This window comes from Equus asinus, chromosome 6 (assembly GCF_041296235.1).
Source record: "Equus asinus isolate D_3611 breed Donkey chromosome 6, EquAss-T2T_v2, whole genome shotgun sequence".
Lineage (NCBI taxonomy): Eukaryota > Metazoa > Chordata > Mammalia > Perissodactyla > Equidae > Equus > Equus asinus.
In genome coordinates, this window is record NC_091795.1 from 88,418,215 (window position 1) to 88,443,094 (window position 24,880).

At 43.6% G+C, this 24,880-nt stretch overlaps 1 protein-coding gene across 1 annotated transcript in view; it reads right to left on the minus strand.

Annotated features, from left to right (window-relative positions):
* Nucleotides 1-24,880, minus strand: part of VSNL1 (visinin like 1) — a 108,706-nt gene that overhangs the window by 40,679 nt on the left and 43,147 nt on the right. The window contains exon 2 of the mRNA XM_014848062.3: nt 17,692-17,858. Within this exon, the coding sequence (XP_014703548.1) occupies nt 17,692-17,853 (162 nt within the window). The 5' untranslated portion in view covers nt 17,854-17,858. The remainder of the gene's footprint in view (nt 1-17,691; nt 17,859-24,880) is intronic.

Genomic DNA, 24,880 nt, shown 5'->3' on the forward strand with positions numbered 1-24,880 from the left:
CTTGTTTTATGGAACAAAAATTTTCGTGTTCCCCAAGAAAAGGAGCCAACACTGGCCCCACTGGATCAAAGTGAGCAGAGTTCAGGGCCTCGAGATGCGGCCCTCTCCTGGCTGGAGTTCAGAGGAAGATTCCTTGGAAACACATAGTGGAGACGAGAGCCAAGGCCCTGTCATCCGGATGCTTCCAGTCCCATATCACTGACACGTTGTGATCCAGCGTCATGTTCTCGGTCCTCGACAGGGCAGTGCTGATAAAGGCCTGACTAATGGGCAGGAAGGGGAACATTTTGCCAACGTGCTTGTTTCCATTAGATTATAGATGTATTTTTAGTGTGGCTGAGAAATATCTAGGATCTTGCCTGGCAAAATGATTTTGTGGACTAGGACTAGGAAGAAATAAATCTCAGCAAAAAATAACAATAATAATAATAAAGATTGCAAATGCTTGCTGCTGTCAGCAGCTCCTTCTTTTCATTGCCACCTGGTTCACTATGTTAACATGTGGCTCGAGTGTTATTTCTTCTGGGAAGCCCCGCTACAGCCTCTTCCCAGCATGACCCATTTTTCATGGCATTTAGTACAACGTTTACCTCATTGTATCATCATGTTTACTTGATGGTCTCCTCCACTGACTGAGCTCCTTGAGGGCAGAGGCCATGGCTGGGGGTTGATTTCAGTATCCCCAGCTCTTAATTTGGGGCTTTTGTAGAATAGATACTCAACAATGTTTAATTAATAAATGGACGGATAAATGGATGGATAGATGGATGGATGGATGAATGGATGCATGGATGGAATACAAAGACCAAACAGTCATTCTGCATCTGTAAATCTTACTACGAGTGTGATTACAGGTCTTGTGTCCCAGCATCTCTCACCTGTTGTGAGATGTTTGTCCCTCAGGTGATGTTGCATTTCCATAACACCACCACAGGCCTGTTCTTCATGTGATATTCAAGTCACGTGGGCAAATAAATGATTCTGCTGCCAAACTGACACAAGGAGAGAAATACAGGCACCAATCATGGTCCGTCAGTCTGGTTGTGCACCCTGCAGAGGCACCTCAGTGGGGATAAAGATTCAGGGAGCAGGCACAGGAAGAGGGTAGAGGCGACAGGTGGTTCTTATGTTACTAAATTATGGACAACATTTTCTTGTGTTTAAAAAATTAACCCCACTTCCTGCAGTGTATGAAGTGGCCAACCATTGGGACCCTTATGGCTACAGTTTAACTCTCTATTTGGAGGGCACTTCAATCAGGCCCTCGTGTGTCGGACAGAGCGAAGCCCTAGGGAGGTTGTCAGGCCCAGCCCAGGCAGCAGAACGAGGTATCTGGGCACCACCCACTCTTGGTAAAGCAGAAGCGCACACAGAGGGAGTCCATTTCTGCTTACTGTGGCCTCAAGTCTCATTCACAGAGAAGCACAAATAGCTTCACATCTTGCACCTGACCTTTAGAAGAGAGGCTGATGACAGAAAGCAGCCTCTGAAAACGCACTCTCTGAGTGGGGACTGCTAGCTATCCCCCATTACCTAGTCTTCTCTTCTTCTATGGTAACTGACTTTTGACCTAGGCATACGGCCACCCAAAATTAAGGCTATTTTCCCAGGGTCCCTTGCAGCTAAGTTTCACTAGGAGACTAAGTTCTGGATTTGGGCTAAGGTGATACATACACTTTCTGGATCTTGTCCTTGAATGGAAGAGCACATTCTCCCATCCCTTCTGTCTTCTCCTTCCCACTAGCTAGAAAGTGATGCTACGAGGAATCACTTGGGGTCACGTGAATCAGAGTAACACCCCAGGAAGGGGCACCAGGAGAGAAGGGGGTGAGTCCCTGAAGTCTTGCAGAGCAGAGCTGCCAGGCCAGCTTGGACTTTCCATGAGAGAAAAATAATCTGTAGTCATGTTGAAACCATGTGCATCTCTGTCACACTCAGTTGAAATTTTATACACTCACACACACCTTGGAGGATCTTCATGTCTCCTCCATTGACAGTTATGAATTCAGTAGAGTTTTGGTCCCTCAAGGAAGTCATTCATCCATTTGTATAATAAACACATACTAACAGATGTCCCTAACGCAAAAAAACAGGGCATCTCGGTGGTGTAGTGGTTAAGTCCGTGCACTCCGCTTCAGTGGCCTGGGGTTCGTGGGTTCTGATCCTAGGTACAGACCTACACACGGCTCATCAAGCGATGCTGTGGTGGCATCCCACATACAAAACAGAGGAAGACTGGCACAGACATTAGCTCAGCCACAATTTTTCTCAAGCAAAAAGAGGAAGATTGGCAACAGATGTTAAGTCAGGGCCAATATTCCTCATCAAAAATAAATAAATAAATAAAATAACAGGGCATCTTCAATATATTTGAAATCTTAAAAGGAGATGGTGAAACTGATTCTTAGGAAAATGGTCATCCTTTCTTGATATATATTATATTAATTCTCTAGCAACTGGAATTCTTATTTATCTAGAGCTTTCTTCACCAGTCTAGCCACTAAGATTTTTCTATTAAGGTCACTGATCCAGGTGTTTAATGCTACCCATTTCCAAATGTTCCTGAAAGTTGAAAGGGCAATGGCCCCAACTCCTTTCATCCCTTGACTCCAGGACTCCTTTGACTCTTCTCAGTTGGTCTTGTCTTATGTAATCTCTTGCAAAGCCAGCTAGACCCTCATCCAGTGAGTTACCCTGGCAACCCAGCTGTGGCATCTTGAAAGATGTCTACAGGCACCAGCTTCTGAGTCTGCAAGAGATTTGACTGGGGCTGAGCTGTAAAGCCACAACATATTAGCTCTAATACAATGTCATCATTTATCGTGCTCCTGGTAGACATGTCACATTCTTTAAAAGAACACGGATAAAAATAAGTCCTACCCTGACTATGCAGTGAGATTTACTTAGAAAGCAGACACAGCTATCCATTTTCAGAGACCATCTACGCCTCTTATGGTCTCTCTCATATTTCTTCTAAAAGAAAATCCTTTTGCTTTTCACATTTCTCTCTGACAATCTCATTACAAACTCAAATATAAGTGGCCTAGTTTTCAAGTTATCCGATAGCTTTTTCGTATTCAACATCTCAAGTTTTACGTTTTAGCCTTTCATTTCCTCTTTGAGAAAATGGTATTTAAGGAAGCTCACTGACTACTCTCTTTGCTGGCAAGTACCTCACATATTTATAAGAAAATTAGCTAGCCACTTGACTCGGAGAATGGGGATGCTATGCTATCCTGTTATGTTATGTTGCATCTGCTTATTTAAACATTCTATATCAAAATGTTTCATTATGAACCTCTGTATGTTTATTATTCTCGATAACACACTATAGCATGTTTCATTCATTGCATTTATTCTTCAAATTGAATTTCAGTTAAGCTATAAGACAGAGCCTTTCATTTATTTATTAATTTGTTTTATCAACCAACTAATTCTTATTTGTTGCCATGTACAGAGATGAATAAAACACAGCTCTCACCCCTGTGGGTAGTTGGACAGGAAAACTGCCATGATGTCAAGTGACTTGCAGTACAGGGACATACATGTCTAGCGGAGGTCTAGTGACAGCTCCACTTGGTTTCTAGAATCTTGGCATTGGAAGAGAACTTAAGAAGTCATATGGTTCTCTGCCTCATTTTGCAGAGGACGAAACTAAGGCCATGCCGACCTCTCCTGCTGCTAACGTTCTACCTCTTGTCCCGTTACCTCCTCTGCTCAGCCACACTGAAGTCTTCCTGTCCATGGAACACAGAATTCACTCTTATCTCTGCCTTTGTACTGTATTCTATTCATTTCTATATCTCCAGAACAAAGAAGGAGGTGGAGTTCAAAAAATGTTTTATGTGGTCTCACAAATGTTCTGAGCGGGAAGTAGGACAGGAATTACTAGCCTCTTCAATACATTGAGACCCTATGGCTCAGAGAGGTTGGTAACTGGCCCAGAATCACACAACTAGTTAGCAACAGAGTCCTGACCAGGACCAGGTCTCCTGACTGTCAGCCCTATTATCCTTTTATTAAGTAGGATGCTTTCTCCTGCGAGGAACAGAAGACAAAGTAAAGGTGGTCTAAACCACAAAGGGTTAATTATCCCACACAACATATGATGCAGATACTGTTTCAGGACTAGTTCAGCAGATCTGGGATATCACCAAGGGCCCAGGTTCTTTTCGTCTTTCCACTTTTCCATGTTCACCTTGGAAGCAATAGCTCCCCTCACCATTGAAAGTCAGCTACCTTTAGTTCCTGGAATTACATGCAGACATCACAAACACCAGCATGCTAGGCTTTCTATGAATGAAGAAAACCTTTTCCAGAACCCTCCTCAGACTCAAGGAGATCTTTTCTCGGATCCCTTTTGATGTGGGTTAATATGCCCACATCCTAAATGCAAGATAGATGAGGAAAGAGTGTCCCTGGATTCTTAGCCTCTATAGTGGGAGGTAGGCCATGGCCAGAGATGAAGGGGTGAGGAGAAGGAGATGGCCATTGGGTAGGTATCCAAGTGTCTGACAACTCATTTAATCAAACCACCCCTCTATGTCTCCTCGGGCCAGTACCAAGGCATTAGGTGGCATGACCTCATAATCTGTGCTCATTCAGTCTGCGTGAGAAGGAAGCTGCACTTCCTTGTGATGGGTGGGCTTCTCCAAACTCATAAACATAGTCAACCCATCCTGGTTTCCCACTGATCCAACTCCAGCACTGCCAACAAGGAGCTCTCAGATGTAGACTCTGTCTCATTGGCCCTCATGAGTACCGTGGGAGGCAGGGAAGGCAGATCTTTGTATTTTCTGACGAGGAAATTCAGACTCGGAGAGCGAGGACTTGCCCACAGCAGAGCAGTAGCAGAGCCAGGACTGGGACTCTGCTCTGTCTGACTCCAGGCCCCTCGCTCCTTCTACCTCTCTACATTGATTGCATCTAGAAGTCATCAGGGCCCACATGAGTCATTCATTTGAATGTTTTTAATTAAAGACTATAGGAAGGTAAACCACACAAATCATCCTTATTATTAGGGGTCAGGATCCCCTGAGATTCCCATCAAGGACCTATCTACATAGTAAAGAGACTGGCAATGGAGCCCAACTGCCTGGGTTTGAATGTTGTGTGACCTTGGGAAAGTTATTAACCACTTTGTGCCTCCGTTTCCTCATTTCTAGAATGGAGGAAATAATAAGACCTGCCTCATATACCCTTGTGAGGATCAATTGAATTAGTATATGCAGAGTACTCTGCTTGGAACAGAACCTGACACTCGATAAGCATTCAGTTAATGCTGCTGTTATCATCTATCCATTATTCATCTATGCATCTAGTCATCCTTTGATTTATTCTAGAAAGGACCGAAGATACCTGGTTTCTATAGAGTTTTATGTTGTAAAGACAATAAGCTTCCTCCCCCACCCCCAGGGTATGACAGTCCCTTGGAGCAGACAGGAAACTTGATGATTTCACAGGGATAATAGACACCCTCTCTGCCACCCACCTCAATGTCTAGTCTTAGGATGCTTTGTCTCAGATGGGGTCTTGTCCCACCGGGTAGCCCTCAGTGCAGGCGGTACAAATGACCCAAATACTCCTCTGGGTGACTTGTCGAGGGGAAGTTGTGTTCTCCCAAAGCCTCTCTCTGGAGTCAGTGTAGCACCTTTGAGGCTGTGACCATCTACTGCAGAGGAGCGCAGGGAGGGGAAGACTTCCTCTCTGCTGGCTCACCTCCCCAACCTCTGGGACAGGCTCTTCTCTTCCTCCTTTCCCCCTGCTTCCACACAGGAGCAGTGGTGGTGGGGCTGGCGAGGAAGAGGTACAAGGGGAGCCTGGTACACATGACTGAAAGCCAAGACAGCCCTCTCTCTGGGGAGGGACAGTTACCCCGGGAAACAAATGGTAACTTGAGGCTGCACACAGACCTACAGACCCAGAAGGATCTCTGCTGCAGGAGCACTGGGTAAGGCCAGCTTCCTCAGCCCTGTGCTCCTGTCACCAGTCCCCAACGCCTCAGTAACCATGAGAGTGACCTTGAGCATTGATTGAGCACCTGTAGTCGCAAGCAAGTATAAGGTAGCTAAGAAGAATCATTTAACAGCTGTGCAAGCTAAGGCAAGGGAAGTGGAGGACCCTGCCCAAGAACTCACAGCTCTCCAGGGGCAGATCCTGGGTTCAGGTGAGGTGTCTGGCTCTGGGCTGCTCTTTCCACAAAAGCAGCTGCCTTTCCAGCTATTACTCAACACAAATTCTAAGCTGCTCCCTACGTCCCTGATAGAAGGATCCAAGCCCAAAATGATAATATTCACAACAACCTTACCTCACATCTTTGTGCCGTTCAGCAATAAAAAATATATATACAAAAACACAGGACAACAGCCATTTTGCATTTGTTCCCTGAAAACGCTGTGAAGTGCAACAAAACAACCCATTTGTCTTTGATTTCAAGCCAAAACACGTTGAGTTTGCTTCTTTACTTCCGAGAGAAGAGAATTCACCTCCAGAAGAGATGCGTATGGAGGTCTGCCTGCATCAATGCTGCCTGGGGCAGCCAGGCCCAGCTGGTCTTCCTGGACAGCTGGTGCCACTGTTTTAATGCTGAGAGGTTGAATGAATCCACCTCTTTCTCAGCAAGTCACCACCAGCTCCTCTCCATAGAAAGTGGCAGAAACAAAGGTCCAGGAAAGGCCTGCTTCCTGAGCAAGTGGAGGGCTCCGAGCAGGCAGCTCTGCTGGGAACAAGACCAGGAGGATAGGACTGGACTAGCCTTGGGGGCTGAGATCAGTCTTTGCCACTAAAGGGAGGAAGTAGAGAGGCTACCTGGGCAGATAGACTACATGAAGGAAAATTCCAAAATGCCCTGAGCAGGGTCCCAACCATTCCAAGATCAGTGCTTTGCCACCTCCTGTTCACCATCAGCTCTGTGGAGCAAGTGTCTTCACCCTCTCTGTCTGTCTAAGTCCCTCCTGGGACATCAGCCTTCATTTCCTGTACCATCCCCTCCCCCTCTGCCCAGGAAATCTTGCTGGTTCTTCCCCCCACCCCCCGACATTGCCCTACCCCAAGCTTTTCACTCCGTTCCCCTCCCCTGAGCTCCCAGAGCTGCGACTGACCCATGACCTCATTTAGCTCTTGGGTTGTCCCTGCACTTATCTGCTTGGAGAGCTTTATCCTCCTGGATGGTCTGGGACTTCCATGGGTGTCCTACCTGCTGATGCCCTCAGCGTTTAGTCTAATGCAGCACACTCAAGGTACAGAAGATAAGTACTTGATGAATAACTCAGTCGACTTTGGCTCTAAGTAACTTGCTCCAGGGCCACTGCCAGCTCCTGCAGCATCACTCACTGAGTCACTGGGTACTTTTACGGGGACATGAAAATGTACTGGTACCATCACTTATGTTGTTTTAAGAAGAATACAACACCAGGCCACCAGAATTGCCATGGTCATCTAACACATCCTGGCAGGAAACCATCTGTTTGCCTTGTCCACAACATTCAGAACTTCAGGGCATTTCTGGCATTCAATGCCCTCTGTGATTGGTTCCCATGCACATCTCCAATCTCCCTTTTCCCCTGATACCTCCTTGGTCATCTAGACATTGCAGCCAATGCAGCCACTTTCTATTCCCCACACCACCCCCTGTCTCCCTGAACTTGTGCTCTTGTGTAGGCTGTCCCTCCTCTTAGGAATGCCATCCTTGTAGCTGCAAATCCTACCTACATTTCAAGGTATCTTGAAATCTTCAGTGAAGATATTTATGTAGAAATTCTCTGGCTAGAATATCCGCACCAGTCTTGGTACAGATACCACTTTTTCTATTATCTTTAGCTATCTACATAGATTGTTCTACTAGGCTGCAAGCCTTTTAAAAGAGTGAGGGAATCTGACTCAAACCCTGCATCCCCCATAGCTCTTGGCTATAGACTAGGTATAGATACCACTCGGTGGTGTTTGTTGAAAGTGGATGACTGCTAACAACTTCTCTGGATTGCTATATACAAATGGATTCCCCTAAGATACAACTAATGAGGCCCTTGGACATTTTGTAGAAGGATTTAGGCCTGTTTTGGATGGCTGACTTCCCCCATTTCTCCCCGTTACAGCAGGCCTGCATTTCATCCGTGAGGGAAGAAGCTGACTTAAGAGCTGAGCACAGAACACGATTCACAACATCAGGGGAGTCACAAGGATGGCACCCCAAGCTTTATAACAACCCTCAGAGAGAAACAGTCAACCGTCTGAGAACCATTCCAAGTGGAGACACAGAATGAATAATCAACAAGACAGGGAGCTTGCTTCTGGCGGGCACTCGGTGGCCACGAGAGGGGAGGGAGGAAATGATTCTCACCAAGGTAGTCCAATGGTACAAGATCCAAGTCCATATCACCCTTTCACAGGGTCAGAAAAATCTAATAATGTAAAATAGCTTTACATTGAGAGATCCAGACGTGGTTTTGTATCTTTAAGTCCAATCCTGTAATAGAAATGGGCTGTTTCTTCCTCTTTGGCTCTGTTTCCAATTAGAAATGGATTGTCCTTTAATAGCTGCAGGAAATAGGTAAGAGGAGAGTTGGTCCTCTGGCTTAAAACCTCCATAATCAGGCTGGAGTTGAGACACGTCCTTTTGGATGTTAACTGGAGCAACTTAAAAAGAGCTCAATCTTGGACCGCCCCTCCCTCTCCCAAGGGCTTTAGTTCCCTCCTTTGTAAAACGGGAGCAGGGGCGGACTGAGACTTCTAAAGGGCTCTTTCCAACCTTATCCCTAGGACAGAGAAGTTGAGGTATCGTCTAAGAGCATTCCTTTAGATATCATGGCTAAAATGACCATCGATATCTCTTTAACTGACACCTGCCCTATCACAGGAAAGCAAAATCCCAAGGTGTGGAAGCCATCCAAAATAATTTCACAGCCTTTGAGACAGGAGGAGGTTATCACTTCCACCCCTCTGGATAAATGCTCTCTCTAATGCAAGACATGCTGGTAGCTAGCTGTTCCCTGAGACAGTCTCATGGTAATAAAATGCCTTTGGAGTCTCCCATGGGACCTTGTTTTCCCAGAACTATAACCTTATTGTCATCTCTTCCTCGAGATTTCAGACTGCAGCTCCTGTTTTCCACATTAATTCAAGTTGAAGTGTAGCCTCAATCATGTTGGCAAACATTCCAAATGGAAATGAATTCTCAGGTTCTCACCAAAAATTGCAACATCCTCGCCAGTCCAAGCTGGATGACATTTTGTGTCTTATGTAATGTCTGTTTCCCAAAGGAATTAAAATGCTTCTGTGTATAGCTCTGCCCAACAAATTTATAATAAGGTCTACTCCTAATTACCTCTTGTGAACAAGCAGAATCTGAATCCCTGAAAACCAATCCAAAAATCTTTTTTGCGCCAAGAGTTTTATTTTCAAAATTGACTTGAATCAGATGTTGAGAAGCCATAATAGTCATCTCTGTCACATTTTCTTTTGATAAAATATTTGATAGAGGAGCCAACTCTTGATGCCACAGCCCAAGAGACTGGGTTGTTTGGCATCTGAAAGCCCTCCCATGCCCACGTGCCTAAGATCAAGCCACTTCTTGGCCTCACCTGGCCAATATGATTTACAAAGCATTTTGGCTGGCTTTCACATAAAGTAAGCAGGGCTCAGAGTATTCTCCCCATTTGACAGATGAGGAAACTGAGGACCAGAGTGGTTTGTTGATTTAGTTAACAACCTTTTTAGCATAAGACTTTCCCAAATTCACATGGCTAGTGTATGGTAGAGCCAGTACACATTCCGCCTTCTTTTTTTTTTTTTTTTGAGGAAGATTAGCCCTGAGCTAACTGCTGCCAATCCTCCTCTTTTTGCTGAGGAAGACTGGCCCTGAGCTAACATCCAAGGCCTTCTTCCTCTGCTTTATATGTGGGATGTCAACCACAGCATGGCTTGCCAAGCAGTGCCATGTCCACACCTGGGATCTAAACTGGTGAACCCCAGGCCGCAGAATCGGAATGTGTGAACTTAACCACTATGTCACTGGGCCGGCCCCTACATTCTGCCTTCTGATTAAATCACACCACATTTACATGTATTCAGGCAAAATGCCAGTGACGGCTCCAGGGAATGGGGAAGGGGTCTAACTAGTGAGAAGGTGAGAAGAGCCTGCGGAATTGTGTTGTAAAAACATAATGTCCCTGTGAAAGAAGGTGAGAGGACCAAAGTCATAGGAACACAGAGGAGGAAGAGATGCTTCTAGCTTCAAGAATGGGGAGATCAAGGAAGGCTCTCCCAAGGAGCTTTTGAGCTGGTCCTGCAACAGTGGCTAGGATGGAGCAATGAGAGACCATGTGATGCATTCTGCTTTACAACAAAATAGACCAGAGAAACTCCCAGATGCTTGCTTCTGAACGTGGCCCAGAGGACACAGGAAGCACAGAAAGGTGGAGAGAATGCTGCTTACAAGGTGGCCCAGGTGTTCGTCTCTGCTGGCCCCTCTGCAGCCTTGGTCAAACCTCCTGACTTTCCAAGGAGCAGAGGCAAATGCTGCCTCCAAAGTCTAGTTCATAGGCCATGGTGGGAATCAAGTGAGCTAATGGCCAGATTGAAGCACTTTAAAATAACAAAGGAAGGGAACAAAGACAAGGAGAGGGAAGAGAGCAATAGAGGAAGGGAGAAATAAGAGAGTGGTAGGAGACCCCATATGTACAAGCTTTTTCTTCAGCAGGTGGTTTTCCAGATTCTCTCAGCAGGACTGCCAAGAGGTTTTTGTTTGTTTGTTTGTTTGTTTCATTTTATTTTGTTGTATTTTTGCTTCAACCTAATATACTCAATCTGGTGGGCCTCCCGCCAACACCATGCAAAGGGACTCTCAAACAAAATAGCTGTTTTTTATTCCAGCTTTTTTGATTCTGGTCAGTGAGATTTTTGAGTTTCCAGACAGATCGACAGCTCTCCATGTCCAAATCACCCTTCCTTGAAGGATCAGCTTCAATGGTGCCATTGCCGCCAGCCCTGGGCCCCCATGTCCTTCCTTGACTTCCGTGGTTTTGATCACAATTATCCCTGTATCACAGATGTATACATACATATATATATATATATATAAACCCTACACTTGACTACAGGCTTCTAGATGGCACCAGACCATAGCTGTGTGAGGCGGGGAACTGTGACGTTCTCCTCGGGAGACTCAGGGCCTATGCAGCATCTGGCGCACAGGTGTGTTTAGGAGAATGACTGGCAAGCAGGGATTGCATCTTACCCCACTGGGGCCTTCCCATTGTCATTTTCATGGGGCTCTCAACAAAATATAGCTTAATTAATGGGCCCTGAATGGATCAGGAAAACATCTCCTACAAACCAAAAACAAATTTAACAAAGAGCAGATTAGAAATTTTATTTGTATTTTCTGTCAGTGAAGTTTATTTGAAAGTGTGGTTTAGAAGGAGACTTTTCTCCATTTGTCTTAGTGTCAGTTAAGACCCAACAGCCCTGCTGTCATGGAAATTAGAATGTTAGGTCTGCCAATGATTAAAAGTATCTTTAATGATTCTTAACCTTTCTTTGGCTTACAGAACCCTTTATAAATCTGATGAAAGCTATCCCAAAAGAGCACAGACACAAATTTTACATACAATTTCAGTGTGTACAGAACTCCAGAAGCCTATCCAAGCCTACTCTCAGATTAAGCTCTGGCCCAGTGCTTTTCAAAATGTCATTCATGGATTTTCTCCATTGAGCTATCTGTGAGGTCTTACTAAGAACTCGATATTGGGGCTCTGTCTTAGGCCCAGTAAAACAGCAGCCCTAAGGAGGGGGCCCAGCAATCTGCCAACTGAGCTGTCAGCCCGAGTGATTCTGATCCACACTCAAGTCTGAGGGCCATTGATGTACACCGATTTTTTCATTTGCACAGATGATGAAGCTGAGAGTCAGAGAGACAAACTCACTCGTCCAAAGTCACACAGTAAATAGGGCAAAACTAGATGCACATGTTTTATCTCATATTCCACAAAACAAAGATTAAATGTTTAAAATTCTATATCATATTATATGTTTGTATAACTTTCAGGAAACATACTTTTTACTCCTGATAGTAGGTTTTAAGCGTAAGGACACAATTTGAAAGTAGAATTCTAAAACTATTCAGAGGATTGTAGAATATTTTCATAATACTTTATTAACTAGGAAATCTTCTTATTCTACTAAAATGTCTTTCTCATCAAATGTTTAGGTGCTCCTGATTCTATGATATCAATTGTTTTTATTTTGTTTTAATGCATGTCTCTGGGTAGTTGTGTCAATAGAATTTTTGTGAGTAGACTTATATTTCCAATGCTTTAGGCCTAGAAAATGTCTTACTAAATGGAACCTCACCAATATATTTTGTTGTAAAGTAAACATGGTTTTGTGAGGTGAAAAGCATTATACAAAAATAAGATGATATTCCAGCTCTTCCAGGCTCTGAGCTTACTGAAGGCAATGCCCAGAATACTGTCTGTCCTACGGAAAGCACAAAGGAAATGAGTCTGGGATTGATGAACGATTGAATAGACCTACTCTTCAATGGATAAGCAGGAAGTACATTTCCTAATGACCAAATTACAGAAGCTCTTTAGGAAACGACCACTTGGATGGATGTGGGATGACTTGGCAGGAACTCTTTGTTATATGCAAATAAATCTTACCAAAATTCAAACTGTTGAATCAGGGGCAATCAAATTGGACTCTCGGGCCCTCCCAACTGTCTCAGGTACACCTCCCAGTTGCCTAACCAACACCTAACACTCTTGAGAAGAAAATTTGGTGCAATGGTTTTTGCTTGATGGAAGAGCAAAGGCTCAGGGGAATGGGACTAAAGGCCAAAAGGGCAACCTTTGGCTCTTTAGTCACCTCTGTGAATTTATGTCTTTCTTCATCTGCAAAATGATAAGCAGTGGAGATTGAGCAGGTGGAGGTATGGGAGGGACAGGACACCAAGTGACTGGTGGGACTGAATAAAGGTCTTGAATGGCACACTTCATCCTGGATGGCAGCAGGGAGCTGGAGAAGGACACAGGGCTCAGCATCTAAGCCTCTATGATGGGAATGGGCCCAGCAGAGCCTCGTGGTGGGTCCCGCCATGGTTGCTGCCGCACCCTGGAAGGCATGGTAGACATCACTATTTGATTAAGGCTCATTTTCCTATTGAACCTCAAGAGAGCCTCACTTCCTCTTCTGTAGACCATGTTATGCTGCCATTGGCTTTAGCATGTGAAATAAAACTTATTTTGCATTTTGGTTCTCTGAGACTAAATGAGTAGATCATCAATTATGATGGCAAGAAGATCTTGTTATAGGTTGCAAATCATTTTCACTTCCCTTCTTTCCTTTGGGACTCCACCACGGAGGTGACAGGACAGGGCCTATTATTTCCAACTTATAGATAAGGAAACAAAGATTCAGACAGGCAGAGATCTGGCAAACGTAGCACAGCTGGGATTGAGTGTCAAGTCTGTCAGATTCCAAATCTCATGATCTTTTTAAACTAACTCCCTGACTGCCTTTTCAACTCAACCCAAACCCACCCAAACGGTCCTGAAAGTCAAACTCTAAACAAATATCAAAACCCATTTACATGTTCACAGGACTCTGGCAGGTTTGTTACTTGGTTTCTTTGGCCTTGATGTCATGGTGACTAAACAAAATAGGAATGGCGTCAGCCTTCCGAGGAAGAGGACCTGGGATAGGGACACTGTCTCCCTCACGCAGTTACTTACTCTTTCCTAGTGTCAGTTTTCTCTTGAATCTGTGGCTGCTTCTGGGCAAATACAGTTAAAATTGCACACACTCAATCTCAATTTGTGATCTTGATTTGGCAATTACCGTGATTGTTGGAAACAGGAAATTCTCAGGGGGTAAAAAAATCAGGTATTTGGTTCTTGGTGACAAAATGCAAAAACTCCCTTCCCAGCCTCTCACAGCAGTGCTGTGACGGGGAGGATGAAACATCTGCTCCAACATCTGTGACCAGAGACCCAGACATCACTATGTGTGCCGAGTGCCAGAGCATTCCTGACGGAACGCATCCTTCTATCACATATGGAAGGCTCTGGGTTTGCACATGACAAAGAATGAATGGAGGCTGTCTTAGCTTGCTAGGGCTGCCATAACAAAGTACCACAGACCAGGTGGCTTAAGCAAGAAAAATGTATTTCCTCACAGTTCTGGAGGGCAGAAATCTGAGATCAAGATGTTAGCAGGGTTGGTCTCTTCTGAGACCTCTCTCCTTAGTTGTAGATGGCTGTCTTGCCCCATGTCTGCACCTGGGCTTCCCTTTGTGCTTGTCTATGTCCTAATCACCTCTTCTCCTAAGGACCCAGTCATAATGGATGAGAGCTCACTCTAAAGACCTCATTTTAACTTAATTATCTCTTTAAAGACCCTATCTTCAAATAAAATCACATTCTGAGATACTGGAGGGTAAGATTTTAAATATGAATTTTTGGGGGACGCAGTTCCACATATCATAGGTACCAAACTGGAAAAAGGGAAAAACTATCTACTTAGAGACATTTTATTTTCTACAAGGCCAAGAGAAAAGTCCTCCTTCCATCACTGCATTAGTTAACTTCTTATTTTAATACCCCATTTTGAAATTAACGTCTCTTCATTTCACTCTTGCCCCAGTGCCAAGCATGTACGTCATTCTGCCTTGTATTGTGGTTAACTGCATCTTTCTGATTAGCCGGTGAGATCCTGGAGGGCAGACAGGACTATCCTGTAGTTACTTCTCTATGCTTCCACCACAAGACTTCCTGCGAAGTGGATACGTAACCAGCATTTAATAGAATTCACTCAAGAAACACCTGCTGAAGCTTGTTCTGTGGCAGGCTCTGCACTAGCCACTGGGTGTTATGTTGATCAAAATGAGGTGACTGTGGCCTACATGATTGAAGAATGAAACCTGTATCAAACTAGGAAGAACCATGCCCAGATCTGTTTTTCCAAGCTCACTCTAGCAGCTGTATGGCAGAGGGGCAGGGGTGGAAGGGTGCGTTGAGGGGCTGCCATGGAATCCAGTCGAGAGGCAGGGCTGTGTGCTGCAGTGCAAGTCAGCATACCCAACTTTCATTTTGCCTTCACTCATTTTGTGACACTGGGCAAATTGCCTCAATTTTTCTGAACCTCAGTTTCAAATATTTTCTAATGTAAACCTAGTTGAGTTTCTCTATATTTTGAATACAAAGGCTTCTAAAGTTGAGGGTTGTGGCTGCTAGCCCTGCAGAGGGGCCTCTCTCATTACCCTGACCCTCCCTACACCTTCATCAGAATTGGTTCTACAGCAGCATTAAAGGAAGTTTTTTCTTCTCAGCCCTTCTCCTGAGCCTTATTACATAATCCACATCTTTTTCCGTGCTTTTCCCTTCTAGACTATCAGAACTGTCTTTCTTTTTTTCCGTGTATGTGGCACATTTCCTCTGTGATTATGCTCTGTATTATGTCCTTGGACAACTCTGGGAGAGGAGGAAGACTTCGCCTGCTTTCTGATTATTTGATACAAGAGTACAGGCTGAGTTTGACTGTGGCTATTAAGAGGCTGCCAAGAATCTAAACTCCATCCAGAAAGTCATATATTCTCTTCCTAGAACAAAAAAATCCACTCTGGGGTGGAGTAGGGGAGGTGGAAGTGGAGGATGATGTTGGGACATATACATCAGTTGTACCACAAATGCTAAGCTGTGTTTAATGTTTATGTGGCCCCCCCGCATCTGGAAGCTGGTACATTTTCGGTGTTGAGCCCTTCTAGTATATAAATGACATACCTCATTTCCTGCCTTTCAACTATTTCTCCAAAGGCTAAACTTCTCTCATTTTAAAAAAATAGTGAGGAACATGGCAGACAGAGCTCTCTTAAACACAGAGTGACAGCTTATATGACCTTTAGTGATATGGAAGTGGCTTTGACAAATCTCATTTGTCTGTACTTTCCTTGGGGCTGAGAGTGAAGACAGTTCTGAGGCTCAGGCTAACTCCTCGGTGATAAAATGGGAGAAGATGTGACTTTGAAAATTATGGAGAGTGGTATAATAGTCTAGAAAAATGCGTACCATCCCACTTCTCTGCAAAAGCAATTTATGTTAATTGAATAATAAACGCACTTCTCAGCACTTCCATATAAAAGATCTCTACATGCTAAAAAAGAATTATTCAGATCTCCTTAGAAATGTCACAGTGATCTTATAACATGCATATATGCTACTATATGTGTAGCTTTCTACACACATCTGAGGAGATCGTTTCGTAGATACGTGGGGCCCACAGGTGCTCGGCTTTGGATTACTGATAATCCTGGGTCCCTGACACTCATCAGTGGTCCACACAGGGTCAGTGAGCTTTTAATAATGCAAGGAGCACCTGCAATTCACCACCCAAAACCATAGCTATGAGTTGACACAATCTATGTCTAACCACATGGCCGTACCCCCATCCCATCCCCTGCATCTTCCCCACTGGATCTAACCATCAGTCTGAATCCTGTGTTCATCACTCTCTTGCTTTCCTTTTTATATGATTTTATTGCATTTATTTGTAGTCCTATAAAATATATTTTTATTTTATTTGTGTTTAATTTAGAATATTTTGAGAATACTTTTTGCACTAAATGTTTTAGTGTCACTACGGTTCAACTGTTTTGACTGCTGTGTGAATATACCACAGGTTATTTTCCAGTCTCCCTTTGATGGGCATTTGGGTTGTTTCCCAGTTTTGCTATTGTGAACAGTGTGGCCATGAGCATTCTTATACAAGTCCCTTCTTGTACATGTGCAAGAATGGAATTGCTGGAGCACAGGTTATGTGAAATGTTTAACTTCAGGAGATAATGACAATGTTTAACAGTTTATACCATCATCCTACACGCACATGTATGTATGTGGATGGTTCATATTGCTCAAATTGACACTTGCTACGCTTAAATGATAAAAGCAATATTTTCCACTTGATATTTTACTCAGAAAAAGTTAAAAGAAAAAATGCATTTCTTCCACAAGCCTAATGTTATATGAGTATACACAAAATGGAATGTCTTAGATCATGCCAAAGCTTGAACCAATACAACTGATAAACTCATACAAACCAAAACAATACCACTGAAATAGAAATTACACCTTCCAAGGAACGGCTCTATCTAATGTCCAGAGAAACATCAGCTTGTAAACAGTACAAAATGCTGAGTTCAGAGTCTGGGTTTGTAGATATTGATGCCTGGATGTAAATGAGACCTCCCCACCCGCTTCTAAATGCCCTGTTGTAGAAATCTGGGCTCTTTTCTTATCTGAAAATATGAGGACCTTTCTTGGTGAAAAAGCCTCCATGTGCTTTCTCTTTAACTGAGAGAGGTGCAGATACCTTTAACAAGCCAGACAATGTTGTAATTAGCAGCTTGTCAATAATCATCAGCAAACACTATTATCTGAGATTTTTACCGTTCTTTCACCAGCTGCTGTCATCCTCTGAACTCTATTCAGTGTTTTGATTGAACAATTACTCTTCTTGTTCAGAAATTGCTTGACTTATCTCTGGGACAAAACACATCCCTTTGCATTTTCAAAATTGTCCATTTTTCTTTCTGAGTGAAACAAACGAGCTACTTTGAGTTATAATTCCATGTGACAGTCCATTTCACGAAGACAATATTTTCTGGCCTGAAGAAAAAAAGGAGGTTGAAAAACAACTTACCTTCACGTAGAGCTGCTGAAATTCCTCCAGATTCAGCCTCCCGCTCGGACAGTCCTTGAGAAATCCTTTGTACCACTGCTTCAGCTCATGCTCATTAAACTCTGTGCTCTTCACCAAGTCCTCCATCACTTCGGGGGCCAGTTTGCTATTCTGTTTCCCCATTTTGCCTGAAGACAAGCAAATTAACGCAATTAGCGCCATGACTGATTATTTCAAACTTGATTAGAAGCCTAGCTAGAATTCTGATCAGTCCCTTGGTGGGACCTCGCTCCAGTGTGTCTGATATCAAAGTCCGCCCAAATCTGCTTCCTTCTATTTGATATTCTAGAAGAGATGAACACAAAAGACTCTTTTCACGGTTCAAAAGGCTGTAGAGCTCATCCTCTTCCATGATGTGTCATCTTTCACATACACTGACTCCCAGTTAGGAAGGCAACTGTCCTTTTAATGTTATTCATAAAAAGGACATGGAAACTGTTTATATTCCCTATGAGTTACAATTCATTAGCACTTGCTGCTCAGGGGCCTAGTTCCAGAACAACAAGAAGGCTTTATTGCCCAATGATCAAAAAGTGACTTGGAAAATCCTGAGCAGCAGTAGCAGAGAATCTCAGTTGTTTTAGTTCTAAAGTTGCAACTTTTTTTTACATGTGGAAACAGCTCACTTTTATTAGTCACACCAATTCTCTATTTCTCTTCTCATCTTCAGAGACTTCCTACGACATTGCCTTCAGAGTTGACAAACTCTTGGTGGCTTTCTCAAAAGAGAATTTCAAGAATTTCTCTTGAAATTGGTGAATTTCATTTAACATAATTCCATGCTGTTATTCTTGCTGCTAGTAAGTAAAAATAATAGCGTAGAAAATAATACCTATATCAATTATGTGTCAGGTTGTGTGGCCAACATCACAGTAGAGTGTAGGCAGACAGGGCATAGGTTTATAGTCATTGCTGATTTTTACTCCTGATTCAGACATTTACTATGTGTTTTATTTAGGGCAGTATTAATTAACTGCTTTATCTTTAATTTCTTCCTTAATAAAGTGTACATAGAAACAAAACTCTTTCAGATTTTCCATGATGGCTAATTAAGAAATAAGTAGATAAACAAAGATAAAAAAATACTCCAAAATTAAAATAGTTTTTGTACTAATACAGGAAAATTAAGGATGATTTTTTAAAAAATTTCCCTTTAATGTTGCTGTTTCATTATAAAAAAAAAGAATCAAAACAAAACAAATTAACACAGAGTGATTAAAAAAGTCAAGTTAGACTTGAAAATCTGAGGGACCACCAGAATAAAGAAAGTGTCAGAAGATCTTTAAAATCCTGTTAGAGGAGACTGAGTTAGGTTTTGAAGAATTTGACCTGGTGGACCTGGTCCTTCAATGTGCTTGAGACACATTCTCTCCCAGGCACTAGGCAGGTCTACACTTGCAAGCCTAGAAGGGTAATCTCGTCACATACTTTGTTGTTCTTATTTCTTCACCTTCTTCTAAGGCAGATTCCACACCCATTGTCAGTAACCTGCCCTAACACTGAACAATTCTTTCACTGTAATGAAACCAAACCGCTCCTGCTACTTCCAGGGAATGTTTCCTTCTTGGCATCATCCCAACAGCACACAGCACGGTGAGAAGATACCATGAAGACGGCCACTTGTCTTCCAAGCTCTTCTGTTTGAGAAAAGGAGCTGAGGATCAGCAACTACACCCTTTATTACAGAATTTCTCTACTTATTTTTGCTCTTAATTTCAAGTTCCAAGTCTCTTATTAGCAACTGTCTCTTAATTATAAGTTACTGTGGGATTCCACAGCTGGATATAGAAATCAAGTGGGTACTCAGGTGTCAGGTTTAATTAATCTGGGTAAGAAAACTGTAATTCATGATTATCCTGAGAATCAAAAGATGTATTACCAACCTTTCAGAATTTCACTTTTTCTTTTCAGCAGAGAATTATAAATTTTCCTTATTGAACTGGAATCTCACCTAACAATAACAGCTACTGAATATTGAGTGTTGGCTGTGGGGTAGGTACTACACTGAACACTTCACAAACTTTACCTCTAACCCTATGACAACTCAGCAAAAAGGACGAGGGCAGCTCTTGTACAAGATCATACAACAAGTGCTTGGCAGAGCTAGAATTTGAACCTGGATCTGTAAGACTCCAATGCACAATCACAGACAGACAGGTGAATGGAAGGCATTTCAGGAGAAGGAAGAGGAGGAGCAAAGCCGGTAAGGTTTGAGAGGGTGAATCAGTGCCTCTCAGCACTGAAAGAAGGGATGAGAGAAGCATCAGTCACTTTGCCAAGGCCTTGTTTGGAAAAGACTGTTAGATCTACCAAAACCATAAGATCAGAAATGAGTTTGTAGTGATGATGGGAAAATGGATTAAGGTGTATTAAAAATTGCCTCCCCCAAATGCCTTTAGAAGGTCAACAATGTGTCAGTGTCTCTCTTAGGCAAGGAAGCTTGGATTCTCCATAGATCATCTATGATCACTTAAACTGTTCCAGAGAATGGGGAGAGGGTGGTCTCTTATCCACATGGGGAACATTGTCAGGACCATGAATCACAGTTTGGGAGATTCAAATGCATAAATTCATGCTTCTGGGTTACGGGTCATGGTCAGCATCATCATTCAGGTGTGCCTAACAATGGATGAATCATTTAAAATCAAGTTCTGGCCTGCCTCAGAGTGGCGTAGCCACTGCCCTCATCAGGTCTTGCCTGGGTTAATGATCAGCCTCTTCACTGAGCTCTCTGACTCCAACCACCCTTCTGCATGGCTGACTGAATGAATTTCTGAAATACAAACCTCATCATCCGATCTTGTCCCTATAACCCTCAACAGTTCTCCGTTGTCTACAGGATCTAACCCAATCTCCCTAGCATGGCACAGGACCTGCCTACTCATATCCTCATTTTCTGCCAGTCTGTCTTTTCACTTCATATACTAGCAATAATCAACGATTACATATGTTTCCACATGTCCATGCTTTGCACACGCTGTTCTCTTTTTCTAGAATGACAGCTCCCTTTGTCTTCTCAGAAGACTTCTCCTTCTTTAAGTGGCCTCAGCTTACATGCCACCTGCTCTGGGAATCTTCAAGGACTTTCCAAGGCTGACTAGCATCTTTTCTCCTAGGCATCTCCCTTTCCTTGTAAAAGCTTCCATGATCATTATTTATTTCTCTACTGGATTATTAGTTTCTTGAGAGAGAGGACTGTCTTTTATTTATCTTTGCATCACTGGTACCTTATTCTCGATGCTCAACAAATATTTTTTGAGGGAATGAATGAATGAATGAGGGGGACTGAGCCACTATGGAGTAGGTACTCAAGGACCTTGTTACTGGTCTTCATCAAGTTATGGTATTTGGTATGTTTCTTTCTGGGAAAATCAATCTCATAAAAATCTATCTGCGAGGAGAGTCAATGCAATCATAAGTATAAATACAAAGTACGGGCAGCAGATGGGAGGAATGTTTCATTTAAGTCTATGGAAAATAGCCTGCCCTCCTGGATTGTTTCCCTTTCTGTCTTCATCATTAAAGTTTGAACACCTTGAAGGCGAGACCCATGTCTTTTATCTTAGTATTCTCAGTACTTGGCATAGGTAGTACTCAGTCATGTTTGATAATAAAAGCGTTGATGGGTTAACCCTCCCCACCTATCCTCCTTTTGTTCTGAGGCTACAGTGGTATGAGTCAAGTAGTATCTTTCATTATGGGACCAGAAAAACAGAAAGGGTAAAAATGACAGCAAAGCTTATCACATTCTCAATAAAAAGATTCCACGTCACAATGTGCGAGGGATTTATCCCAGCTCTGTTTCTAGTTGATTCTGTGATCTTGGGCAAGATCTTTTCCTTACTCAGTTTCTCCATTTGAAAAATAAATGAGTTGGACCAGATGATTTTTAAGGGTCTTCCAACCCCATCATTCACTGCTTTGCAACGTGCGCTTTTTAAATAAGAGAATATGAGTCAGAGACTTCAAACTGGCTTGCCTCAGAAGAGTCAGCACATGTTGGTTCTGTGGATTCTTTACCTGAGAACTCGTCAGTACTTGAGTGTTTGTTACCTAAGAAGGGAGGGGATAGACACTGGAGTGTATTATTTTTAAGCAAGGGTTCCAGGTTATAAGATAAAAATGAGCCCAGCCCCAAACCAAATAATGTCTCATTGTTTGAGCTGCAATTGAGAGAGACTGAGTGCTAGGCACAAAATGGGAGAGGTGGAGCGGTTCTGATGGGCAAGAGAACACCACCAGTGATGGCCCATGGGCGAGGAAAGCCCAACACCACTTAATTGCAAATGATACCCAGAAAAGACCATATTTTTCTACATTGCAATTTACAAAAGGCTTTTGTACAATAACATTTACCTGAATAACAATGCTTTAAGAGATAATTATCATCCCCTTTTTACTGATCAAGAGTTTGAAGCTCAGAGAGATAAAGTAATTTACCCTAGCTTGACCAGGTAGTAAAAAGCTTAGTGCAGAATGAACGAGTTCTCTGGAGCCCATTGGTTTCCTCCTACAGGCCATCATCGCCTCTTGCCTGGATTCTGTAACTACCTTCTACCTGGTCTTCTGGCCTTGAGTTTTGCCCACCTCTCATCCATTTCCTACCCTGTCTTGATAGCAGGATTCCGGAGCAGAAGAGGCAGAGTATGTAAGAGTGCCCTTAGGAGAGAACTGGGAGACTTCCTGGAGGAAGGAAAGGCCCACCAGTGGAGCTGAGAAGCACCCATGAGCATCTTTCCTCCGCAAACCCTTTCGGCACCAAGGGTTTGGTGCTGGGCTGAAAGGAGTCTTGAATGGAGTTGCGCTGGTTCTAGGGTCGAGTTACCTGGACCAGCCTTGAATACATCAGGTCTTCTCTCTGGGCCCTGGGCTCCTCAACTGTACACGGAAATAACTGAAAGAGACTGGCCTTGCTCATGCTTAGATTCCTGCCTAGATTGCTCTTTCTTTTCCTTACCACCTGTCTAAATCTTACTCCTTCTGCAGGGCTCGGTTTCAATGCTGTCTTCTCCATGACATTTCTCTACAAGCTCTCACAACTCTCCTCTCCTTGTCTTTGCTAGCAGGGTTTTGTATCAATAATGACCCATGGCTGGTTGACTGAAGCAGGCAGAAAACTCTCTGGACAACTCAGTTTGGCAAACATTTATAAGATCAGATATGAGATCTACTGGGCATGGTAGGAAATAAAGAGAAGACATGGTTTCAATCTTTAAAGGCTCAGAACTGAATGAGGAGACAGTCACACCTCTAGAAATACAGGGCATGGTGAGATGAAAGCTCGTAGTGGAGAGCTATGGAGCACAGGGGACAGAGAGACAAATTCCCACCAGATCAGGCAACTTCGCCTATGACTGGTCCTCAGGTGAAAACTCTTAAGCAGTGTTTCCCAAATTGGCCTGAATACAAGAATCACCCCGTTGGTTATCTTGTTAAAAATACAGCTTCATGAGCCCCTCCCTTAAAGGGAAATCTGTACTTTTAATAAGCAACTCAGGTGAATATAATCCTCAGTCAATTTGGGAAGCATTGATGAAAAAACATGAATAAAAATCAAAGTAGATGGTCTACGGAGAAAACACTCAGAGCACAGACATAACCTAACTTGCTTCTGATTCTTCACTTCCTCCATCTGGCATCCCTGATATGTTTTAAGAACCTTGTACTGGGGGCTAGTGTAAAGAATTCAAAAATCTCACAATTACGGAAGACAAAAATTTGAAAAGGTTTGCATCTGGGCTCTTCTGTTTTAGGTTGGAGAGTTTGAGGCTCCCCAAGACCACATGGGTAGCCTATGGCAAAGCCGTGATGAGAACTCCAGTCTCCTGACCTGGCTGGGTGTTCCCACCCTCCCAACCCCGCAGCATGCTGTCCCCATGCCAAACACTTAAAGCCTATAAGCCAGGAGGCATGTTTATCTCTGTGCCAGGATGTTGAAACAATCCTCATCACCACCCATCTATCCTATAAACAAATGACATTTGGTTGCTAGTTTCCAGAGACTGTTAAAACAATCCTGAAAACCAAGCCTCAAAGTTGCCCAGCACATTGTGTCAGGTTTTCTTTGCTAATAAAGGCAAATATCTGACACTCTGGCTCTTTCTGCTCTTCTATTCTTCATCCTCCTGAAGCCAAGTACTCATGAGCCCCCAGCAGCATTTCCAAGGGGCAGGGAGAGTGCTAATCACAGGCTGGCCTTTCGTGCTGTCTCTGGGGCCCAGAGCAGCTTCAGAAAAGGGGAGAAATCCTTTCTCATGGAGTTCCCTGATGACATTCCTTCAAACCCTGAACCTCGTGGGATTAGCTGAGGTCCTGGCCCACACACATGAAACAGGAAGGGAGCACAGATTGCATCCTTGGTGACTAAAGGTAAGGCAAGAGTAATTATTTGATCTGCGCTAAATGAGGGAAAACCATTCTGATGGCAGTGGCAGTGGCTCTGTTAAGGCAAGTGACAAGAGTTCCATCCCAGAAAGTACAATAAACACACAAAGGTAAAAGTAAAAGTGGGCCTCAGGAATCAACCATCTGGTCCAAGCTTTTTGTTTTCTAGATGAGGCCCAGGGGGTAAGGGGCCTTATGCCAGGGAACATAGAAAGTCAGCACAGGGACAAGCAGTGTCCTGGCTGCTGAGCCTCAGCAAGGAGACTCAGAGGCTGCTGCCTTGCCCAGGCCTGTGACCCTTGGGCACTGAGATGGGCCGAAGGTCCTAGGCTTTGTGGGACTGGGCAGAGCCAATCCATGTCCCTGTGACTAGGCTGTGAAGAATGGCCTCCCTCCCTAGGCCTGTTTCCAGCCAAGTTCCCACCTGAGCTGTCCTGCTACAGCTCACGCACTGGAAGCCTGAAGGGGCCCTGGTGTCATGTCTGTTTGGGACAGTCCTGACACCGGGACAGGAGCTGCCAATGAACATTAGCCCTTGAATATAACGAGGTGATTCCAAACTAAAATTCACCTGGTAATTTGGTGGCCTTGTGTTCAGGGACTCTGATCTGCAAGAGATCAAGTGGCCAGATCAGCCCTTGGGGGTCAGACTCAACTGCCGTCTTCTTCTTCCTCTCCCAGGCACAAGGAACATATCGGGAGCACCTGGGAAGGGCAACTGAGACCAAACCACGCTTGGTGCCAGGTGCTAGGCTATGACTTTGGA